Below are 20,194 nucleotides of genomic sequence, written 5' to 3'. Positions count from 1 at the left end.
AAGGTTCTCTAAGGAAATTCAGATCCTCAGTACACCATCTCTCTTTTGATCTCTAGACTGGTATATCTAAATATCCTCCCCTTAGCAGCTCAAACTTTTTTTTTTTTTGTGAGGAAGATCAGCCCTGAGCTAACATCCATGCTAATCCTCCTCTTTTTGCTGAGGAAGACCAGCTCTGAGCTAACATCCATTGCCAATTCTCCTCCTTGTTTTTTTTTTCCCCAAAGCCCCAGTAGATAGTTGTATGTCATAGTTGCACATCCTTCTAGTTGCTGTATGTGGGACTCGGCCTCAGCATGGCCAGAGAAGCGGTGTGTCGGTGCGCGCCCGGGATCCCGAACCCGGGCCACCAGCAGCGGAGCATGAGCACTTAACCGCTAAGCCACCGGGCCGGCCCATCAGCAGCTCAAACTTAACGTATCTAAAACCTAACTCTGGATTCTTCTCCAAATCTGCTCCCTCACCTACTCACATCAGAAACCTGGGAGGCATTTTTGACATTTCATTCTCACTTACCCCTACATCCAGTCAATTACCAATTTCTGTCAATTCTCTCTCCTAAATACGCCTTGAAACAACCTCTTATTCCAGATCTAATGCTATCACCCTAATCCAGCCTACTTACCGAACCCATCCTAACAGCCACCTCACTGGCTTCCCCAGTTCCACTTTTGCCCCCTTCAAACCATTGACCACGCACATGCTAGAGTGATATCTTAAAAATATAAATCTGATCAAAAGCTTCCTCTTTTTCTATGACTCACTACTGCATTTAGGATAAAATCTAGAATCTTTGACATGGCCTCCAAGACCTCGCATGATCCAATCAGGCCAGTATAGTATCAAAGAGGAAAAATGCAACAAGGAGGAAGTGATTAATAGAGACAAACACTGCAGAGTTCCGAATAATATAGGAGGAACTATGCCACTGGATTTGATAATAAAGCTATTCACTGGTGGGCTGCAATAGAGGAGCAGGAATGGAGGCCACACAATAGGGGGTCACGGGAGTAATGGGAAGAGAGGAAATGGGGGTGGTCAATGAAAGCATCTGTTTGAAAAATTAGGCGGTGGTCAGAGTCAGGTGACAATTTTACTGCAGCCTACGTACATGAAATTGGAGAAAGGAAGGGGAGAGGCTGAGACAATAAACTTTAGAAAGTCGGGGTAGGATGAGGTTAAAGGCATAGCTGAAGTGATCAGCTGCATGACAATTTTGTCAGAGGTCTAAGCCGGTAATCACCAGCACAGGCAAGGGTCACATACCGGGGTGTCACACTCGGTGCATTTCTGGTACTCTGATTTCATTCTTTTGGCTACATCAGTTGCTGGAACTCCTTCGGAAGGAAGATATGCCCGGCAATAAGGACAGGTCCACTTATTGTTCTTTAGACTGGTAGCAATACAGGAACGGCAGAACCTACCCGAAACAAACCAAGAATACATCATTTTCCTTAAAAGATATGAAGGAGCCACCACTATGTGTTGATGTGTGTAAACTGTATTTTAATGATACTTCGTGCACTGTGAGCTGTTCTGCCAAACTAAAGGTGCATTTGCATCCTACACTTGCCAGAGAGTCTTACCTTCCCAGTAAGACTTCTTGGGGGTCACACGTCACCACATGCACTGCACACATTTAAACAAAATACAGACAAAGTGGTGAAACAGCATTCCAAAAACAGAGTTAAAACTATAACTCAAAGGATAGCCACTGTGTTCTATATTTTCTTTAATCCTATTTTACCTAAAATTTTTTGGGAAAATAGGTCTTCGCTCTGTGAGATTTTAGGTGTTAGATATGAAAATAGCAACTCTAAGAGGTAAAAACACCAGACACATTATAATTCTTCATAAAATAATTTTAAAGTCTTCCCCAGACATAGAAAATTATCTGATCAGTATCACCACTCTTAGGAATGTCCTCCAAGTCAAGAAATATATTCTCTGGTTTATTTAAAGATGATCATAATAAAATCTTAACATAATCAACAGAATTCACAGAAAATCTTAACCTATTTATAGGAGCTGTTGAAGGCTAAATGCACACGGAAATAAAAATGAGCATTTAGGTAGCATGATCTGATAGGTCTTAAAGTACTCAGCATATAATTATCTATTTGGGAGTATTAATACACGGCATTAAAATTTAAGTATACTATATACCTACTGAAAAGTTCACATATCATAGCTATACAGTTCAATGAAATTTCGTAAACTGAACTCCCAATTATACTAGCTATTACTGGTTCTTAAAAGTACTCTCTTCTGCTTCTGTTTATAAAATTCTTATGTGCACACAGAGGATGCTGACGTTTGCATTGTTCTTGAGGCATCTGCTTGATGTTTATGCTTGCCCAGCATCCATTTCCCCTTTTTCTTGCAATAGCATTCTGATTTTGCTCTACAGAAACTAACCTCATATCAGATACAATCTGGTGGGACCTTAATCAAAGTGCCCACGATCCCCTGCAGAAGGCAAGAGCGCCTGATGACGGCCAGACTAAGCGAACATCTGAAGTTGAGTATTCAACCTCTCTCTGAAGTAGAATACTAAACGAAGTGACATAAAGACTGATTCAGCAACAGCTTGAAGGGACTGTCCCGCTCTTTATTTAGAACCCCAGATGTGCCTCAGTTCCTACCCTTTTTTCCTAGGTGTTTGTGTTATTATTGTTGCTTGGTAACTTTTTATTTTGATATAATCTCAAACTTGATACACTGGGTTTTTACAATTTTAAAAACACTTACACATACCTTCATTCATTTAACCCTAACAAACCCCTAAGAAAGATCATTATTTCCATTTATAGAGGAAGAAATTGAGGTACACAGAGGTTAAATTACTTCTGCAAGGTCACATCTATAGAAAGTGCCTGAGTTTGGTTAGTCTGAAGCTGGGGTTTTCTGGTCCAAAATTCAGTAACCTTTCTTTCCACCACCACAGCTGCCTCAGTTGGAAAGAGCAACACTTCCGGAATCAAGAAACCTAAGTCCTCCGCTGTGGTTTTACTGCTCTCTGCCTCAGGTGATTGTAAGTTCTAAGGCACAGTCTGCCCTTGCGTTTCTTTGAGTCCCTAAGAATTGGGTCTCAAAATATAGTCTTGAAAGGCATTTATTACAAATGGTCCAAATGCTTAACTCATAATTCACATTTCTAATACAACACCTATGGTTCAGATATGAATTATTTGCTTACATAACTTAGAGGCAAGCAGACAGCACTGTTTTTTGACAACTAAAAAGTCTTCTCACTTTTCTCACAACTTATTTGAGTTTTATGCCAACACAAGCAGAAGGCTAATATTGGTGCCAAGCCCTGCAGTGGCCACTGATATACACCATCTCAGAGCCCTCACAGTAATCCTAAAAGGCTGCTCTGCTTTCTCCTCACTTGACTGATGGCAAATTGAGGTTGAGAGGGGTAACAAGTTGCCAAGGTCACGCAGCCAGGGTACAGTAGTGCTTTGATTCTCAGTTTCAGTAAGGGTTCAAAGTCGGTAAAGTTTTTTAATCACCTCAATTCCTCCTAGTGACAAGCAGAAGCAGCAAAATTATAAGATCATCGATGTATAAACCAGTGGGCTTTATACAGAGTACATTTCCGCTGTCATTTTGTAAGCGCTGTGCACATGTTTTTGTAACTACAATTGATAACTACAACAATGGAAATGCCTAGTAGATACTCATGAAAAGGAGCATACTTGCATGTTTTATCAAGTCCCTCACTATAACCTCCCTACATCTGTACAGTGGTGTTACATATAGATGTTATTGCATTATGTGACAATATTAGTTGCAAACCTGGTAGATCAGTCAATTAGCTGTACTTGTTTTAATAAAAGTGATTATTAAACAGAGAAAACACATCAAGACCAAGGTGTTTTGGAACAGACTGAACTTACTGGTTATGGTATATAAAAACTACAACTTTTAGAAGTGTTACAAATAAGGAAAGGAATTGGATGCCACTGCAGCTTAAGTCTCACTTTCTGGGACGCAGAAACTAGATTGCAGAACTGCTTAGTTCAAAAAGATCTGAGGTTAAAACTCTCTCCTTAAAGGTACAGTCATCAAATTCAAGTCACGAGAACTGGAGAATTTAACATCCCTACTCTAGTACATTAGCTTAAAAAGTATACAAGTGATCAAGCATTTTATGAATTGTCTAATTAGAATTCATATGGGGTTATTCAGGTTTAGGTAATGAATATATATAAACTATATAACAAGGCACATAGACAAGATAATTAAAAAATAAAACCTCTTAGAAAGCAAAGTGTAGAACCATGTATATAGTATAAGCACTTGTAGGTTTGTAGATCTATCCTTTATCTAGAACAATAAAGAAAGAACATTTACCTACCTCTTGGAGAAATGGGAACTGGAAAGAGGGGGTGTGTGGAGAAGGAGGGTATTTTAATTGTCGAATTTTAAATTTGAACCATATAACCATATTACCTATATAATAAATGATTCTTTTAAAAAATTAGTCTCCTACTGCCACTTGGGATAAATGGTCTGGTAGTTTCTTATAAAACAAAACATACAGGCACCCCTCGGCCCTGCAATACCAAGCCCATGCATTTACTCAAGAGAAATGAAAACATATGTCCATTAGTATGAGAATATTCATAAGGCATGTTGTCATAATAGCCCCAAGCTGGAAACAACCCAGGTGTCCATCAACAGGAAAATGAATAAACAAAGCGTGGCATATTCCTACAATAGAATACTACACAGCAACAAAAAAGAACAAGTTACTGATAGATGCAACAACATGGGTGAATCTCAAAGACATACTGAGTGAAAGAAGCCAGATACAACAGAGCGCATCTGTATAAGTCCACTTATATGAGGTTCTAGAATACGCGAAATTGATCTATGGTAGAAAAAAAAAATCACAACAGTCGTTACCTATTAGGGTACGTGGAGAGGGACTGGCTGAGAAGGGGCATGAAGGAACTTTCTGGGGGTAATGAAAATATTCTACATCTTGATAGGGGTTTGGGCTAAACAATTGTCAAAACTCAGTCAATGTTATACCTAAGATCTACACATTTCGCTAAATATGTAATTTACCTTAAAAAAAACATAAACAAATATTGAACTCTGGTTAATATTATGCATGCTGATATGAGAAGGGATAGAGTGTGATGATATTTGCAAACTACTATTGAATGCATCAAAAAATAAGATGGATTGACGGATGGATAGGTATGTGTTAAAGTGAGAGACAAAAGCAAATATAGCAAAATTAACAATTGTAGAATCTAGGTAGTGGATATATGGGTGTTCACTGTATAATTCTTTCAACTTATGTTTGAAATTTTTCATAATAAAATGTTGGGGAAAATTAATCACCTACTATAAATTAATATTTCTTCACTTAACCATGTGTAACTTAACTTTACTATGACTTAAGTTTTCTTTACACCTGAGAAAAATCTATTTGGAAAATTAGGAAGGGAAACGTTAGGAGGATGAGAGACCTGAAATTTTTTAATAGGATGTGATTTGAAGAGAAAAATATTTTTAAAAATATTTTTTAAGGGCATCCAAATTCAGTGTGAAGAAAAGATTACATTGCATTTATGATTATTTAAATAAATTTAAAGAACACAGAATGATTTGAAATATAATAAAAGGCTGAAGAGAAAAAATACAAAACTTTTAAAAGTTAATTTGTGTGGCTTTTAGCAAGCATAGTTAGTCCATGGTTATAATGAAGACTTTATGAGAGAATGCATAAATCTGCTCAAATCTCCCAAGACCCACCCATATAAGCACGCATTCTCTGGCGAAATTTTTTTTTTTTTTTTTTGAGGAAGATCAGCCCTGAGCTAACATCCACGCCAATCCTCCTCTTTTTGCTGAGGAAGACTGGCCCTGGGCTAACATCTGTGCCCATCTTCCACCACTTTATACAGGACGCCGCCACAGCATGGCCTGACAAAGCGGTGCGGCGGTGCGCACCTGGGATCCAAATTCAGGCCGCCCGCAGCAGAGCGTGCGCACTTACCCACTACGCCACGGGGCCAGCCACGACTGCTGAAATTTTTAGTAATAGCTTACTATTGCCAGGTAGTGTTCAACATGCAAGAGATGAAACTGTGCCTAAAGTCCTTGCTCTCAGAGTTCTGGAATGGGGAGAGAGGAAATAAGCAGGTAAACAAATAGCCCAGCATATGATAAACACTTTGAGAAGAATAAAATAGTTGACAATAAAAATAGAGTGGGTGGGGCAGAGGAAGCAGTCAGATGAGTGGTCCCTGAAATGATATTTGAAGGCACCAGTTTTGGGAAGATCTGGGAATGGTTTCCCAAGCTGAAAACAAAAGGTACAAAAGATAGGGACCATCTTGCTGAGGTACAGAAAGCCAGCACAGTTAAAATGTAGGGGGCTGTAACAGAGAGGAATTGGAGATGAATGGGAAAGTAATGTAGGAAGGAGACAAACCATAAAGCCATAGCTAAGAGTGTTGGGAAGGCATTGGCGGGTTTTAAGCAGGAGGTGACATGACTTTGTTTACATTATATAGATCATTGGTTCCTGTCTGAAGAATGGTTTACAGAGGTGCAAGAGCCACAGCAAGGAGCCCAGTTTTAAGTCCATTGTAAGAGTCACTTCAAGAAAGGATGGTGGTTTAGACCAGCAGAGTAGCAGTAGACAGTGTAAGTGGACAGACGGATTTAGGATTTATTCTGGAAGAAGAGGCAAAAGGACTTACGACGTACCAAATGACAACAAATATATGCCCCATTAGGCTAAGTGAAACAAGTCAAAACACAAAAGACTACTTACAATATAATTCCAAAACTTAGTGACAGACAGCAGATGGGGTTGCCTGGGGCTGGGGGTTTGGGAAGAGGATTGATTGCAAAGGATTTGAGGGAGCTTTCTAGGGCAATGGAATTAACTGTTCTAAATCTGGTTTGTGCTGGTGGTTATAGGGTTCTATACAATTACCAAAATTCATCAACCTGTACACTTTGTGTCAATTGTACTGTATCACCTCAATAAAGCTGAAAATTACAACAAAACAAAAATGCCACAGTGACAACAGGTCGGTAACACCAACACTGCATGAAGACCACAGAAATATATACAGCACAGAACCATTCAGAATCTTGTAGGCCTACCTCCCATGCAGCCCCATGCAACCTCAGTAAATGCTCAATAAATTGAAATAACTAAATCAGTTATGAGGAATTGCCCAAAGGAGAATTTTCTGGGCAGGGCCCAACGTTTCCATTAATAAATAAGAGTGCTACGTCCTTCTGGAAGAACACAAGGGATAGAAATGAACACAAACCTAAGGAGATAAGGGATTCCTATTTGTCTGCCTCTCTTCCCCCCTCCATAACGTGGTTGAGAATGATGAATTATAAAAGACACAATTAGGAGTGGCCCCGTGGCTTGGCGGTTAAGTGCACACGCTCCGCTACTGGCGGCCCGGGTTCGGATCCCGGGTGCGCACTGACGCACCGCTTCTCCGGCCAGCTGAGGCCGTGTCCCACATACAGCAACTAGAAGGATGTGCGACTATGACATACAACTATTTACTTGGGCTTTGGAGAGAAAAAGGAAAAAAAAAAGGAGGAGGACTGGCAATAGATGTTAGCTCAGGGCTGGTCTTCCTCAGCAAAGAAGAGGAGGATTAGCATGGAGGTTAGCTCAGGGCTGATCTTCCTCACAAAAAAATAAATAAATAAAAAATAAAAGACACAATTAGAATGAGGAGAATTTAGGTGAAAGACAGAAAGAAGCTGAGGATGGAAGTCAATTGCTTTTTTTTTTTTTAGACTGGTTCAATGTTTTCAAAAATTCTGAATGAGTTGCCATTGCTTTAAAATCATACACAAACCCAAATACCTGGCTTCTCTTGAAAAGCTAGCCAACTGCAAATCTGGACTCGCACTCCCGAGCGGCCACACAGATTGGTGCCCCTTCTTGTGGGGTACTCACCCTCCACATTCATTTACATCACTTGCCTCACCCCTGTTGATTTTGTAGCTCCTGAAGAAATCACCCAGGCACTAAATGATGACTCTAAGAACTTAGAAACCAGCTGGAAACTTAATTAGCCCACTCCCACTGGTTATTTTATTAACCCCTTTCTGTTCCCCTAAATTAAGTGATTAGCAGTAAAACTCTTGTAATGAAGAGGTCAGCAAAGGATTGCAGGGAACAGGGAAAGGGGTGCTGAGGACACTGGCTAAAATAATGGATCCAATCTTAAAAGGTAAAACTGAACCCTAAGAGGAAAGGGATGCATGAGGGGTTCCATGGGGCCTAGGGCTAGACAGGCAAAATAAGTATCCAGAGGTGGTCCCTAAATGGGGTTCTGGAAGAAGCCATTGGCAACATGTGACCGGTCTAACCTTTTATTTATGTTCTCAACACTAGGCTGCCTCACTGTGGGTATGCCAATATGAAGCCGAATTAAAATCTTGAGTTGGCTTGGTGAGCTTGAAAATGTAAATAGAATTAGAGGAGTTGCTTTCGTTATTCAAAGTGATGATAAGAGTCTCAGGCTAAAACATTCCAATATAGGGCAATACACACACACACACACACCCCATTCCCTCTTCACCAATGATGGATCAGCCTGGACAGGCCCAAGTTCAGCTATTCTTAGAGCACAGGCCCTCCAAGCCACGCACTGCTCCTCAAGACTTCCTCTTTGTGTTTATGTATTCAATTACATTACACTCCAAGTCCATCCTGGGAATCTTTCAGCCTCCAAACATTGACTCTGCATATCTCTATACTCCAAATTTAGCCCCCGAAGGAAAATTTTATTTCCTTTAGCCTAAAATCTTACAGGGGTGCCTCTCTATAACTCTCAAACACTGTCCTCAACTTACTGCATCTTACTGTCAATTAAATAGGGTTATCTAAGGCTGTACTTCTCAAACCTGAAAGTGGATATAAATCACCTGGGCATCTTATTAAAATGCAGATTCCGATTCAGTAGACTTGAGGTGGGGCCTGAGATTCTGTAGTGCTGCTGGTCTTTGGACCAGGTTCTAAGGAGAATCTCAGCATAAAACTCAATCTGCTACGTCATTTAGGTTCTGTTTGTTAGAGAATATATAATTTAATAGGTCGCTAATATTTAATTTGCATATGACAACCCTAATGTTGCTAAGTAAACACAGAGCAGTCCAACCACCTGAGGAGGCTTAATTACATCTTTCTGAAATTCTCAGTAATACAGGCACAGATTAGTACCATATAAAAGGAATGGAGTTCACAAGCTATCATGGAACTCCTATCTATCACTCAAACTGCATAGCATCAGCATAGCATCAGTGGTTGTCCCCACTTCAGGGGTGTTTACAAAAGTATCCAAACTGCCTTTTGTTTTAGAGCCATTCTTTAATTCAACTAATTTCTAACCCCTACTAAGTGCCAGACCTTACAGTAGAGGCAACATGGGAAGTAGCATTCCTTTATTAGTGCAATGGCTCTCAAGAGTTTTTGGACCTTGATGGTACAAAAGACTCTACTCATCCCATTTTGACACTTACCCAAGTACATTGGGAGGAGGAGACATTCTGTATACACTTGTTTTAGCTCAGGGTCATGGATGATTTATATTCAAACTGCAAAGTTTTGTCTTCAAGTCAAATCACAGGTCACACGTCATGTCAATGATAACTTGCAATGAGATGGAAATGTCTACAAACTCCCACTACCTCAATTCAACTACCTGCACCTGTGCCTATTTAATACTCTACATCCTCCTTATATGGATGAACTGTCCGTTCTCCTGGCTAAGGCCAAGCCCCCACTGTAAATACTAGCTCTTCTCCCCTACTCAAGGGCCTTGCTCCTGCAATTCTCTCCTGTCTCCTGTGCATCAATTTTTCCCTCACTATTCATTTATTTCCATCAGTATACAAAATTCTTCTTCTCTTAAAGCTATTGTCCCAATCTCTCTCCTTCCCTTTGCCTCTCCACTCTATGAAAGGGCTTTCTTTCCTCCCTGTCTCTAATTTGCTCCTCTGATTGCTGGTGAACCCACTTCAATTAGGCTTTGGAGCCCACCATTCCACTGAAACTGCTCTTGTCAAGGTCACCAATAGCCTCCACATTACTAGATCCAATGATCAGTTCTCAGTCTTCATCTACTTGACCTTTAAGCAGCACTGGATTCAGTGCAGCCCTCTTTCCTTGAAAATACTTCCTGTACCCGCTTGGCCTCCTCCAGGACACCAGGTGCTTTCCTTCCTACCCCTTTGGCTGCTGCTTTTCTGGGTTTCAAGTCCCGGTTTCTAAATGTTGGTGTGCACCACTGCTCAGTCCTTGGACCTCTATGCTTTTCTAACTATACTTACTCCTTGATGAGCTATCCAGTCCCATGGATTTATACCAAGTATATGCTTATGATTTCCAATTTTATTTATCTACAACCCATATCTTCCTCTGAACTCCACACTCATATATTCAATTGCCTACTCAACATCTCCACTTGGTTGTCTCAAACTTGACTTGTCAGTAACTGAATTCCTGACTTAACCCTGATCCTCATCCCGACCTCTCAGTCTTTCCCATCTCAGGGCAACTCCAGCCTCTGCTCAGGCCAAGCACTTTGCAGTCATCCTTGACTCCTCTCTTTCTCTCACACTCCACATTAAATCCATCTTGTTAGCTGCACCTTCAACTAGATCTAAAATCCTACCATTCTCACCACCTCCATTGTTCCCATGCTGGTCCTGGTCTCTCTTATCTGTATTATTACAAGGGCCTCCTACCTCACCCTCCTGATCCTGCTCTTCCCACTACAGTCTATTCTCAATATAGCAGCCACAGCGATCCTTTTAAATTAGCTCATGCCACGAATCTGCTCAAAATCCTCACTCAGATAAAAAGCCAAACTTCTCATGAATGCCCCCACATCCCATACAACGGCCCCTCACTCACTTTGCTCCAACTCAACTAGCTTCCTCACCCTCCACCTTCCTCTAAACCAAGGCTGCCCAAAATGAGGCCATGTTAATTATAGTTCATGCTTAATTAAGTATAGAAATTGACAGAAGTATTTGGAAACTTGTATAGAAATCTGACAGGGTAACTTTATGCCTGTTGAATCTAATAATAATTTTTATAATGAGGGCTTGTATTTTATATATCTTTGGTATTTTTAAATTTCATTTTTCCATAATATGTTTTTTATTTTATAAAAGTACTGGTCTGTGATGGGCTGGAAATTAAAACAAAACAAAAAAACCTCACTGGTTCTTTACAACAGTTAATTTGAGAAGCACTGCTCTAAATATCCTAAAAGTGCAACTCCCCCACACACTTCTATCCCATTTCTTCGCCTTATTCTCTAAATCTTTTTTTTTTAATTTTTTATTTATTTATTTTTTTCCCCCAAAGCCCCACTAGATAGTTGTATGTCATAGCTGCACATCCTTCTACTTGCTGTATGTGGGACGCGGCCTCAGCATGGCCGGAGAAGCAGTGCGCCGGTGCGGGCCCGGGATCCGAACCCGGGCCGCCAGCAGCGGAGCGCGCACACTTAACCGCAAAGCCACAGGGCCGGCCCTATTCTCTAAATCTTAATGTATCACTATAAAACAAACCATATACTTAACACTCGTATCTTGTTCATTGTCCACCTTCCTCATGAGAATGAAAGCTCCTAGAGGAGAGCATTTGTGCCTATGTGCTCAGCACAGAGCAGGAGATGTTTGCTGGATGAATAAATGAATGCACCCCATACAACAGCAAATCTAACCAAACAACCACAGCAAACCAAAATGATAAGGATGAAGCTAAATGAACAATTTTATTTTTTACTTATTTATTTATTTTATAATTTTATTTATTTATTTTTCCCCCAAAGCCCCAGTAGATAGTTGTATGTCACAGCTGCACATCCTTCTATTTGCTGTATGTGGGACGCGGCCTCAGCATGGCCGGACAAGCGGTGCATCTGTGCGCGCCCGGATCCGAACCCGGGCCACCAGTAGCGGAGCGCACGCACTTAACCGCTAAGCCACAGGGCGGCCCATGAACAACAATTTTAATTGTAAGAAAATTGTGTGGATTCCCCATTGTCTGCTTGAGCAACATGTGGGTGTGTCCATGGTTGCCTGACAGCCAGACTTCTGAGTAGAATTCTGAAGGGTCTTCTAGTAAAGCCTGATAATGACCTAATTTTTGTTTTTGATAACCAGATTTTAATAACCCTTAAAAACTTGTTTGCCAGATGTGATGGTTAGTCTTATGTGTCAACTTGGCTAGGTTATAGTACTCAGTTATTTAATCAAACTCTTATCTAGGTGTTGCTGTGAAGGTATTTTGTAGATGTGGTTAACAGTTGACTTTAAGAGATTATCCTCAATAACGTAAACCAATTCCTTAAAATCAATTAATCTCTCTCTTTCTCTCTCTCTCCATATATATATCTTATTGGTTGTTTCTCTGGAGAACCTTCACTAATAGATAATACATAAGTAGGTAATAAATTTCTATAATAAATAATAGCATAAGCAGCTTTAATGTTAGGTTAAAAAAGAAGTCTTTGGGATTGCATATCTCCTGTAAGAATGAAAGCACTGTGGGAGGTGGGCAAAATGGGTGAAGGGGGTCAAAAGATACAGACTTTCACTTATAAAGTAAATAAGTCCTGGGGATGTAATGTACAGCATGGTGACTATAGTAACTAATAGGTATTACATATCTGCAAGTTACTAAGAGAGTAGATCTTAAAAGTTCTCATCACAAGAAAAAACATTTTTTGTAACTATGTATGGTGACGGATGTTAACTAAACTTTTTGTGGTGATCATTTCACAATACATATAAATATCAAATAATTATGTTGTACCTCTGAAGCTAATATAATGTTACATGTCAATTACACCACAATAAAAATTTTTTTGTGTGAGGAAGATTGGCCCTGAGCTAACCTCTGTTGCCAATCCTCCTCTTTTTGCTGAGGAAGACTGGCCCTGGGTTAACATCTGTGCCCATCTTCCTCTACTTTATATGGGACTCCGCCATAGCATGGCTTGACAAGTGGTACATCGGTGTGTGCCCGGAATCCGAACCTACGAAGCCTGGGCCGCCGAAGCCGAGCACGCACACTTTAACCACTATGCCACTGGGCTGGCCCCCAATAAAAAAATTTTTAAATAAAATATACTAAAATTAAAAAAAAGAATGAAAGCACTGATGCATATTTCTAGGTCAGTTTATTTTTATTTTTTTTTGTGAGGAAGATTAGCCCTGAGCTAACATCTGTGCCGATCTTCCTCTATTTTATATGGGACGGCGCCACAGCATGGCGTGACAGGTGCGTCTGTGCGCACCCGGGAGCCGAACCCGCGAATCCCGGGCCACCAAAGCAGAGCGCGTGCACTTAACCGGTTGCACCACCGGCCAGGCTCCCTGGGTCAGTTTAAAATGCATCAGGAAACTGGCAGACTCTACTTAGAGAACCACTAATTTGGCGCAGGCTCTACTGCTCATACTGGACCACAAATGGAACGTTTTAATCCATTTACCTGAAAGCACTTCAAGATTATCCTCAAGTTTCATTTAAAAAATTAGGCAAATTCTGTGATTTAGAGAAACTTAATCCAACCCAATTCAATGGAGAGGTGGCTTTTTGTACCTTATAGTATGTATGCTCCAGTGTGTACTTGGGCCCATTTTCAACCTCTTAATCCTTTTAGCTAAGTCCCTAGCTCCAGCTCTGACCTCTTTCTCCAAACCCACTCTCCCAGTGCCACTGGGATATTTCCATTTGGAATCTCCCTATCAGACTACTGTACATTCAACAGGCCCAATCATGAGTTCATTAACTTCCTCCTGAGCTAAACTCTGCCCTTCTTTCTCTCTGTCACCTTTCAGGAGCTGTCTTCAACTTTTCTTCCCCTGTATCTACCATATCTAATCAGAAAACAAATTTCTTCGAATATTTCTTTTAAATGTAAATCACTCTCTTTCAGTTTCATTTATACAGCTTCAACTTATCTTCTCCCTCTTTCCCAGCTCACCAACAACAGAAGATAAGGCCGAGGGAGGAAGCCTTTCCCCCAAATCTATTCTGACAACTGATACAAGGATATGAATAAAGTCAATTGGAAATGACAGAACATTAAAATGGAACTTCTTCAAGTCCACCAAAGGAAAAAGAACTAAGCCAAAAGTAAGGCTATCTAGGACACCTCGGAAATGTCATAGATTTATCTTTTGTGGCCCAGTTTTATTCCAAAAGAAATACAGAGATAAGAAATAATCCCATTCATGGGTTTTTGCTTTGTGGAATGACTCTGAAGGAAATAGACACTGTTTTGAGACTTTATTATGTGCTACTTTTACATTTCAAATACTCACAAAAATTCCATTACTCACCCTATTTAAAAAAGAAGAAATTGATATTCAAAGAGACTGCACACAGCTGGTTAAAGGCAGTTGCATTTCAAATCCTGCTCTCTATCAAGCCCACTGTTTCTACTGCATCACAATACAATTTATCAAGTGCTATATACCTATTCCTTCAAGGTACTGTTGCCATTGTTATATTTGCTTGATTTGAAATAGATTTATAAACAGAAATTAGCATAAAAAACCTAGATCAACAAGTTTGGAAATTAGCTTCACTATGAGATAATACAGAGAGGTTTCATTTGCATTTTTTCATTTTCCAATTTAACTTCAATGGAAGAGAGCAATTCATTTAGAAAGTACAAATGGTGTTTACAGCGCTCACCATCTCCAGTGCAGAAGGGACTCTGGTTAACATTTACAAAGTGGAAGCCGCTCAAGTAAATTTGCCAAAAGGAGGAATATGGAAATTCTGCCCACAGCCAGAACAATGGACATAGATTTGTTGAAACAAAGAACAGTAAAGTGAGGGAAGGCAATTTGTCCAGCCCTTGCTGTGCTACTTCATGACTATTTTTCCAGTTGCTGGGTTCCTATTCACTCTAACAAAGATTAAACAAAAGATTTAACATTTTGCAAATTTATATTATCCTTTAGCAGAAGCAAAAACACTGCAAACAGTAAGTCATAGCATTCAAAATCCAAACTGGGGAACACAACTTCCAATCATATAACAATTTCCAATCGCAAAGCTGCTCAATTCAGTTCTACAAAAGGAATCTTCAACTTGATGCCCACTGTGCATCTTTGGTGCAACTTTAACGTTTGAATGCTAACAGATTAAATTTAAACGTGGTTATCCTGAGGTTATTACTGCCCTGAACTAATCAATATATTTTATACTGTTACACAACAACACCTGGGCTTCCATATTGGCCTTGGGATATTATGTCAATGAGCTACATCTGGACAGCTGGGAAAAAACATCATCGGTAATCAGACAGAGGGTAAGTCAGCCTTGAGTTTAAAGTACAAAGCTGAAACGGCAGGCGGCCCTGAAAATACAGCCACAAAATAATGCCCAGGACACTCTTTATTTAAAACATTGTGTGGGCTGCAGATTTTTCTCCCTGGCTCACTGCTGGGCTTTTCAGTGGTGAAAACTGCTTCTCAGGCACTAGGCTATAGATGTCCAGGACCACCTAAGTCCTTTTGAAAGCATTCTGTGCATTTGCATTTATAATACGGTACTTCTTTTCTCCCGGTAAGCCACAAGCACTTACTAGCCATTGCGGTATTGCCCTGGCGCTTCATCAAATGAGTCAGTCGGCCGTCCAAAGAAGACATTAAGTGGGCTTCCGCTCTTGCTCTATGCAACCCCGCCCCTACACACATACACACACACACACACACACGCACACACACGCACACACACACACACACAGTCACACACCCATGCATTCACGAAAAGAAAGCTTCTAAGTAAACAGAGAACACAAATTCACAGATCCAACTCCCACTACTGTACTAGTTCTTCAAGCACACATTAAGCACGTGCCAATTTATATCGGGATTTTGTTTTTCAATTCTTTGAAACTACCACAGCCGTGCGCTAACGGCGAGTTTTCAACAGCTCGTGGTTTTTAAGACAGTTATTTTTATCTCTCCTTTCTATCGATTTGGGGGAGGCGGTACGTAAGGAAGGTAGTCTGCAACCTCCTGTCCCTTCGTGGCTGGGTTTTAAACGGCTACATTCACCGGCTAGGTGCGAACGTCCAAGCCCCAGACCCCACCCCGACAGGTTGTTCAACTCCAACGACTACAGAAAGTCACTCGGACGTTCCAGTTTGTCTTGATCCTTGAGGGTTCTGAGTGTCTGTACTGGGAAAGGGAGGTGGGGGTGGAAGGACAGCTTGCATAGATCCTTGTTTGCTCAAGAGACGAGCTTCAGTGAGCATTCTGGAACACGTGCACACAGCCAGCAAAACAAAACCGAACGGGGTGGCGGCGGGGGGAGCACCGCTCCATTAACCGAGTTCAGCGGGATAACTGTGCTCCACGGGAGCCCACCGCCTTGCACTCAGGCGGATGCTGGTTCTCCCGCCAAGCCCACCCTCCCTAGCCCTGGCTCTCTGCGGGTCCCGCGCCTGGGATCCCCATCCCAGGGGCTCCACACCTGGACGTCGGAAAGAGGCAGTTCTAGCAGGACTGCAGGGCCCGCTTGTTGCTGTTTTCTCCTCCTGAAATCCTGTGTCACCTTCCAACTGAGCATTTTTCCCGTGGCCCGCACTCGACGGGTCCAGGTTTCTCCCCGCAGCAATTTCTCTCAAGTGCTGGCTTCTGAACCGCCCCCCCCCCCCCATTCCTTCGGTCCGCTCAACATCGCCCTCCCCTCCCCGGGGGTGGGCGCGCAAACCGAGCTCCCCTAGCACTTACACGTGGCCACAGCGGGTCCGGACAGGCTGGTGCAACACCTCGAGGCACACGGAGCAGTCGAAGGACGTGACGGGCAGCTCGGGGTCCCTCCTGCGCTCCAAGGCCCGCGGGGTGCCCGAGGCGGGCGCAGATTTGCCGCTATCGCTGCTCAGCACCGAGCCCATCGCTGCGCCTCTCGCCCAGCGAGCTGCCAAGAGCTCAGCGCCTGCTGCCGGGTTGTTTTGTTGTCCTACGGTGGAGGAAGGAAGTCCCGGCCCAGCTGTGATCGCCGCCTCCCAGCGCGCCCAGCTAGCGCAGCCTGGGAGCAGCCTCTGCCGCGGGGCCCAACCTCGGCGTGTGCAGGCGGAGCGCGCGGCCGCGCCTCTGAAGTCGTCTCTCGCGCGGGGCTCTGTCTGAGGCGCCGAGGCGGAGGCGGCAGCCGCACCGTGCACGCAGTAACGTCTCGTGGTCCTGCGAGGATTGAAACCTGAAACCTCAACTGCAGAGCGGAGGACCTGGGCTGCCAGTGAATCTTCTAGGTTATCGCACATCCTCCTTCCCGACTCTGGCAAGTTAAGGAAAGTGCAGGCCTGGTCATCTTTATGAGAATCAGAGAACACTGACTTCGAAGGTGATGGTCCTATCGGTCCTGCACTGTTGTAATCATAACAAGCTACAAAGATGCTCTATGACTGAGCGTCCCCTAAGACAGTGCTAATCACTACTTCGGTCGTCCAATCCATACTCCATTAATAGAGAGGTAGCATGGGGTAGTGGAGAGAGTTCTGGAGATCTGGATTCTGATCCTAGCTCTAGGACAGGGATTCTAATGCTAGACTCTATGACCCCCGGTTTCTTCGGCTGGGGATCTCTTGATGTTGTTTGTAAACCAACCCCATCCTCTTTTAAACATGACTAAATATGTCATTTATTAATTTACGCATTTAATAACACTTATTTAGTGCCCACTGCATGCCATACTATGTTCTGGTGATGGGGACACAGTTCCTAACAAGCAAACAAAATCCTAGTTCTCACAGAACTTACTTTAAAAAAAAAAACATTTATTTTGAGATAATTATAGACTCATATGCTTATTATTAAGAAATAATACATAATACACAGATGCAATATGTACATACAATAATACGTAATACAATAACATAATAATCCCATAAACTTCACCCAGTTTCCCCCAGACTTTACTTTTAATAAGAAGATATAAGTAATCAAGAAATAATGAACAAGATCATTTCAGATGGTAAGAGCCATGAATAAGATAAAACAGGAGTGAGGATGGGGGAGAGGATAAGGTGAGAGAAGACTTTTTGGATGAGGTGACATTTGAGCATTCATGAATAATGAAAAGGAGTCAGCCATTCAAAGATTTAGGAAAAAGCTTGCTAGGCACTGGGACTGGTGAGTGAGGCAGGAGCAAAGAACAGAAAGAAGCGGAGTGGAGCTAGAGCCTAGGGGACCAGTGGGGTAGATGGGATGAGATGAGGTAGCAGATGAGCCCGAGTATATCCAATCTTACAGGCCAGGACTAAGAGTTTGGATTTATTCCAGGTGCCATGATTTGATTTACTCTGACTGCTGTGTGGTTTTAAAAAGACAGGAACAAGAAAAAAATGGAAGCAGAGAAGCCAGTTAGGAGGCTACTGAATTAATCCAAGTGAGGCAGATAACGGCTTGAGCCAGGAAGATATCTGGGTAAAAGGTGAGAGATGGACAGGTTTGGGATATATTTAGAAGAAAAATCTAAAAGGACTTGCTAATGAATTGGATATAGAAGTGAAGGAAAGACAGCCATTCCCAACTTGAAAAGAAAAACAAAAACCTTCCTTTGATCCCACATGTCCCTCAGCTCCTGCCTTGTGTCCTCTTTAAGGCCAAATTTCTTGACCTGATTCTCTACCTATTGTGTCTCCATTTCTTAATTATCCCCTCCTTATCCAGTTCAATCTCGGTCCTGAACCGGCCTCTCCACCTCCATCTGTCCAAAAACTGCTTCATCACCAATGTCACCAGTGGCCTTCTTGTGGCTAAATCCAATAGACTCTTTTTAGTCCTGTTCTTGCTTGACATCTCAACTATATTTGTCAGTGTTGACCATTCCCTCCTTGTAGAAACCATCCTTGGCTTTCCTTCTTTCTTTCTGGTTGTTCTTAGTCTCCTTCGCTGAACTCTCCTCCATGGAAAAGCTAAGTGCTGGAGATCCTAGGATTCTGTCTTAGGATCTTTTCCCTTCTCATTCCTCCCTCCCTCCTGAAGAATCTCAAAAATCATATAGATTCTGTTACCATCTAGATTCCAAAGACTTTCAAGTCTTTCTCTATACTCTAGGCCACTCAAATGCCCAACTACTTGACATAACCACCTGGTTGGATCAGGCACCTTCAGCTCAACATGTCCAACAATGAACTCGTTACAGTAGCCTCCCAGCACTTCCACCTCCAGTTGTTTATCCTTCTCTTAGTAAATGGCCCTACCGTCTACTTGTAGACTCAGTCTAGACACCTGGGAAGCATCCTTGATGTCTTTTCTTCCTCATTCACACTAAATCAATCACAATCACGATCACAGTTCTGCCTCCAATGTATCTCTCAGTAGTTCTTGAATTGTTTCATTTTTTTCGATTCCCATGGCCAGCTACCGCTTACTTAAAATCATTGCGTCCTCTTTCATGACCTGTTGCGATAGTTGCTATCTGTTGCACTTGCCTCCACTATTGCCACTGTCCAGTCTGTTATCCATTTGCAACTGAAGTGACCTTTTGAAAAGCAAATATCTCAAGTCACCTCATGCTCTAAATGCTTTAATGGCTTCTTATAACCCTTAGGATTAAATTCCAAATCCTTAACATGATCTACAAAGCCCTGTGTGATCTTATTCCTTCAATAACTATAATCAGTTAATATACCTATGGCAAGGAGGGAATGCCAATTCAACTCAAAGTGCCTTTATCAGTAAGGATATTTATTATCTACTACAGTAAATTAGTCCAGAGGTAAGCAGTTCCAGAGTTGGCTCAGCCACTCAATGATGTCCTCAAGGGCTCAGTCCCTTGCCATCCCCAGTGTGTCAGAAGTGTCTTCCTCATGGCAGAAAGATGGCAGGAACTGCTCCAATAATTACATCTACACACAACAATCTCCAAAAGCAGAAAGGAAAGATAGGGTTTCCTCCTTCTAGCTCTCTGTCCCTTTAAATGGGAGAAAAATATTTCCTAAAGGCCTTCTTCTGCAGACCTCCCCTTACATCTTATTGGTCAAATTGGGCCCCATGACCATTCTTAACCCAGTCACTAGCAAAAGACAATGAGAGTACTGTGATTGGCTTAAACTCTTAATTCATCACATAGGGCTTGGTGCTTCAGTCTTCTGACAATATAATTAGAGATTCTTTTACCAAGAAAGAAAAGGAT

General features: G+C 41.9%; 1 protein-coding gene across 1 annotated transcript in view; it reads right to left on the bottom strand.

The window, feature by feature from the left end:
- RNF125 (ring finger protein 125) overlaps positions 1-17,382 on the bottom strand; it is a 36,907-nt gene extending 19,525 nt beyond the window's left edge. Inside the window, exons 1-2 of the mRNA XM_058556950.1 lie at positions 16,789-17,382; positions 1,267-1,420 (exon numbers count right to left, since the gene is read on the bottom strand). Coding sequence (XP_058412933.1) covers positions 1,267-1,420; positions 16,789-17,318 — 684 coding nt within the window. The 5' untranslated portion in view covers positions 17,319-17,382. The remainder of the gene's footprint in view (positions 1-1,266; positions 1,421-16,788) is intronic.
- Positions 17,383-20,194: the final 2,812 nt, after the last annotated feature.

The sequence above is a fragment of the Diceros bicornis genome, chromosome 16 (genome assembly GCF_020826845.1).
Source record: "Diceros bicornis minor isolate mBicDic1 chromosome 16, mDicBic1.mat.cur, whole genome shotgun sequence".
Classification (NCBI taxonomy): domain Eukaryota; kingdom Metazoa; phylum Chordata; class Mammalia; order Perissodactyla; family Rhinocerotidae; genus Diceros; species Diceros bicornis.
The sequence above is the reverse complement of the archived record's forward strand: the minus strand, read 5'-3'. Positions and strand labels throughout refer to the sequence as shown.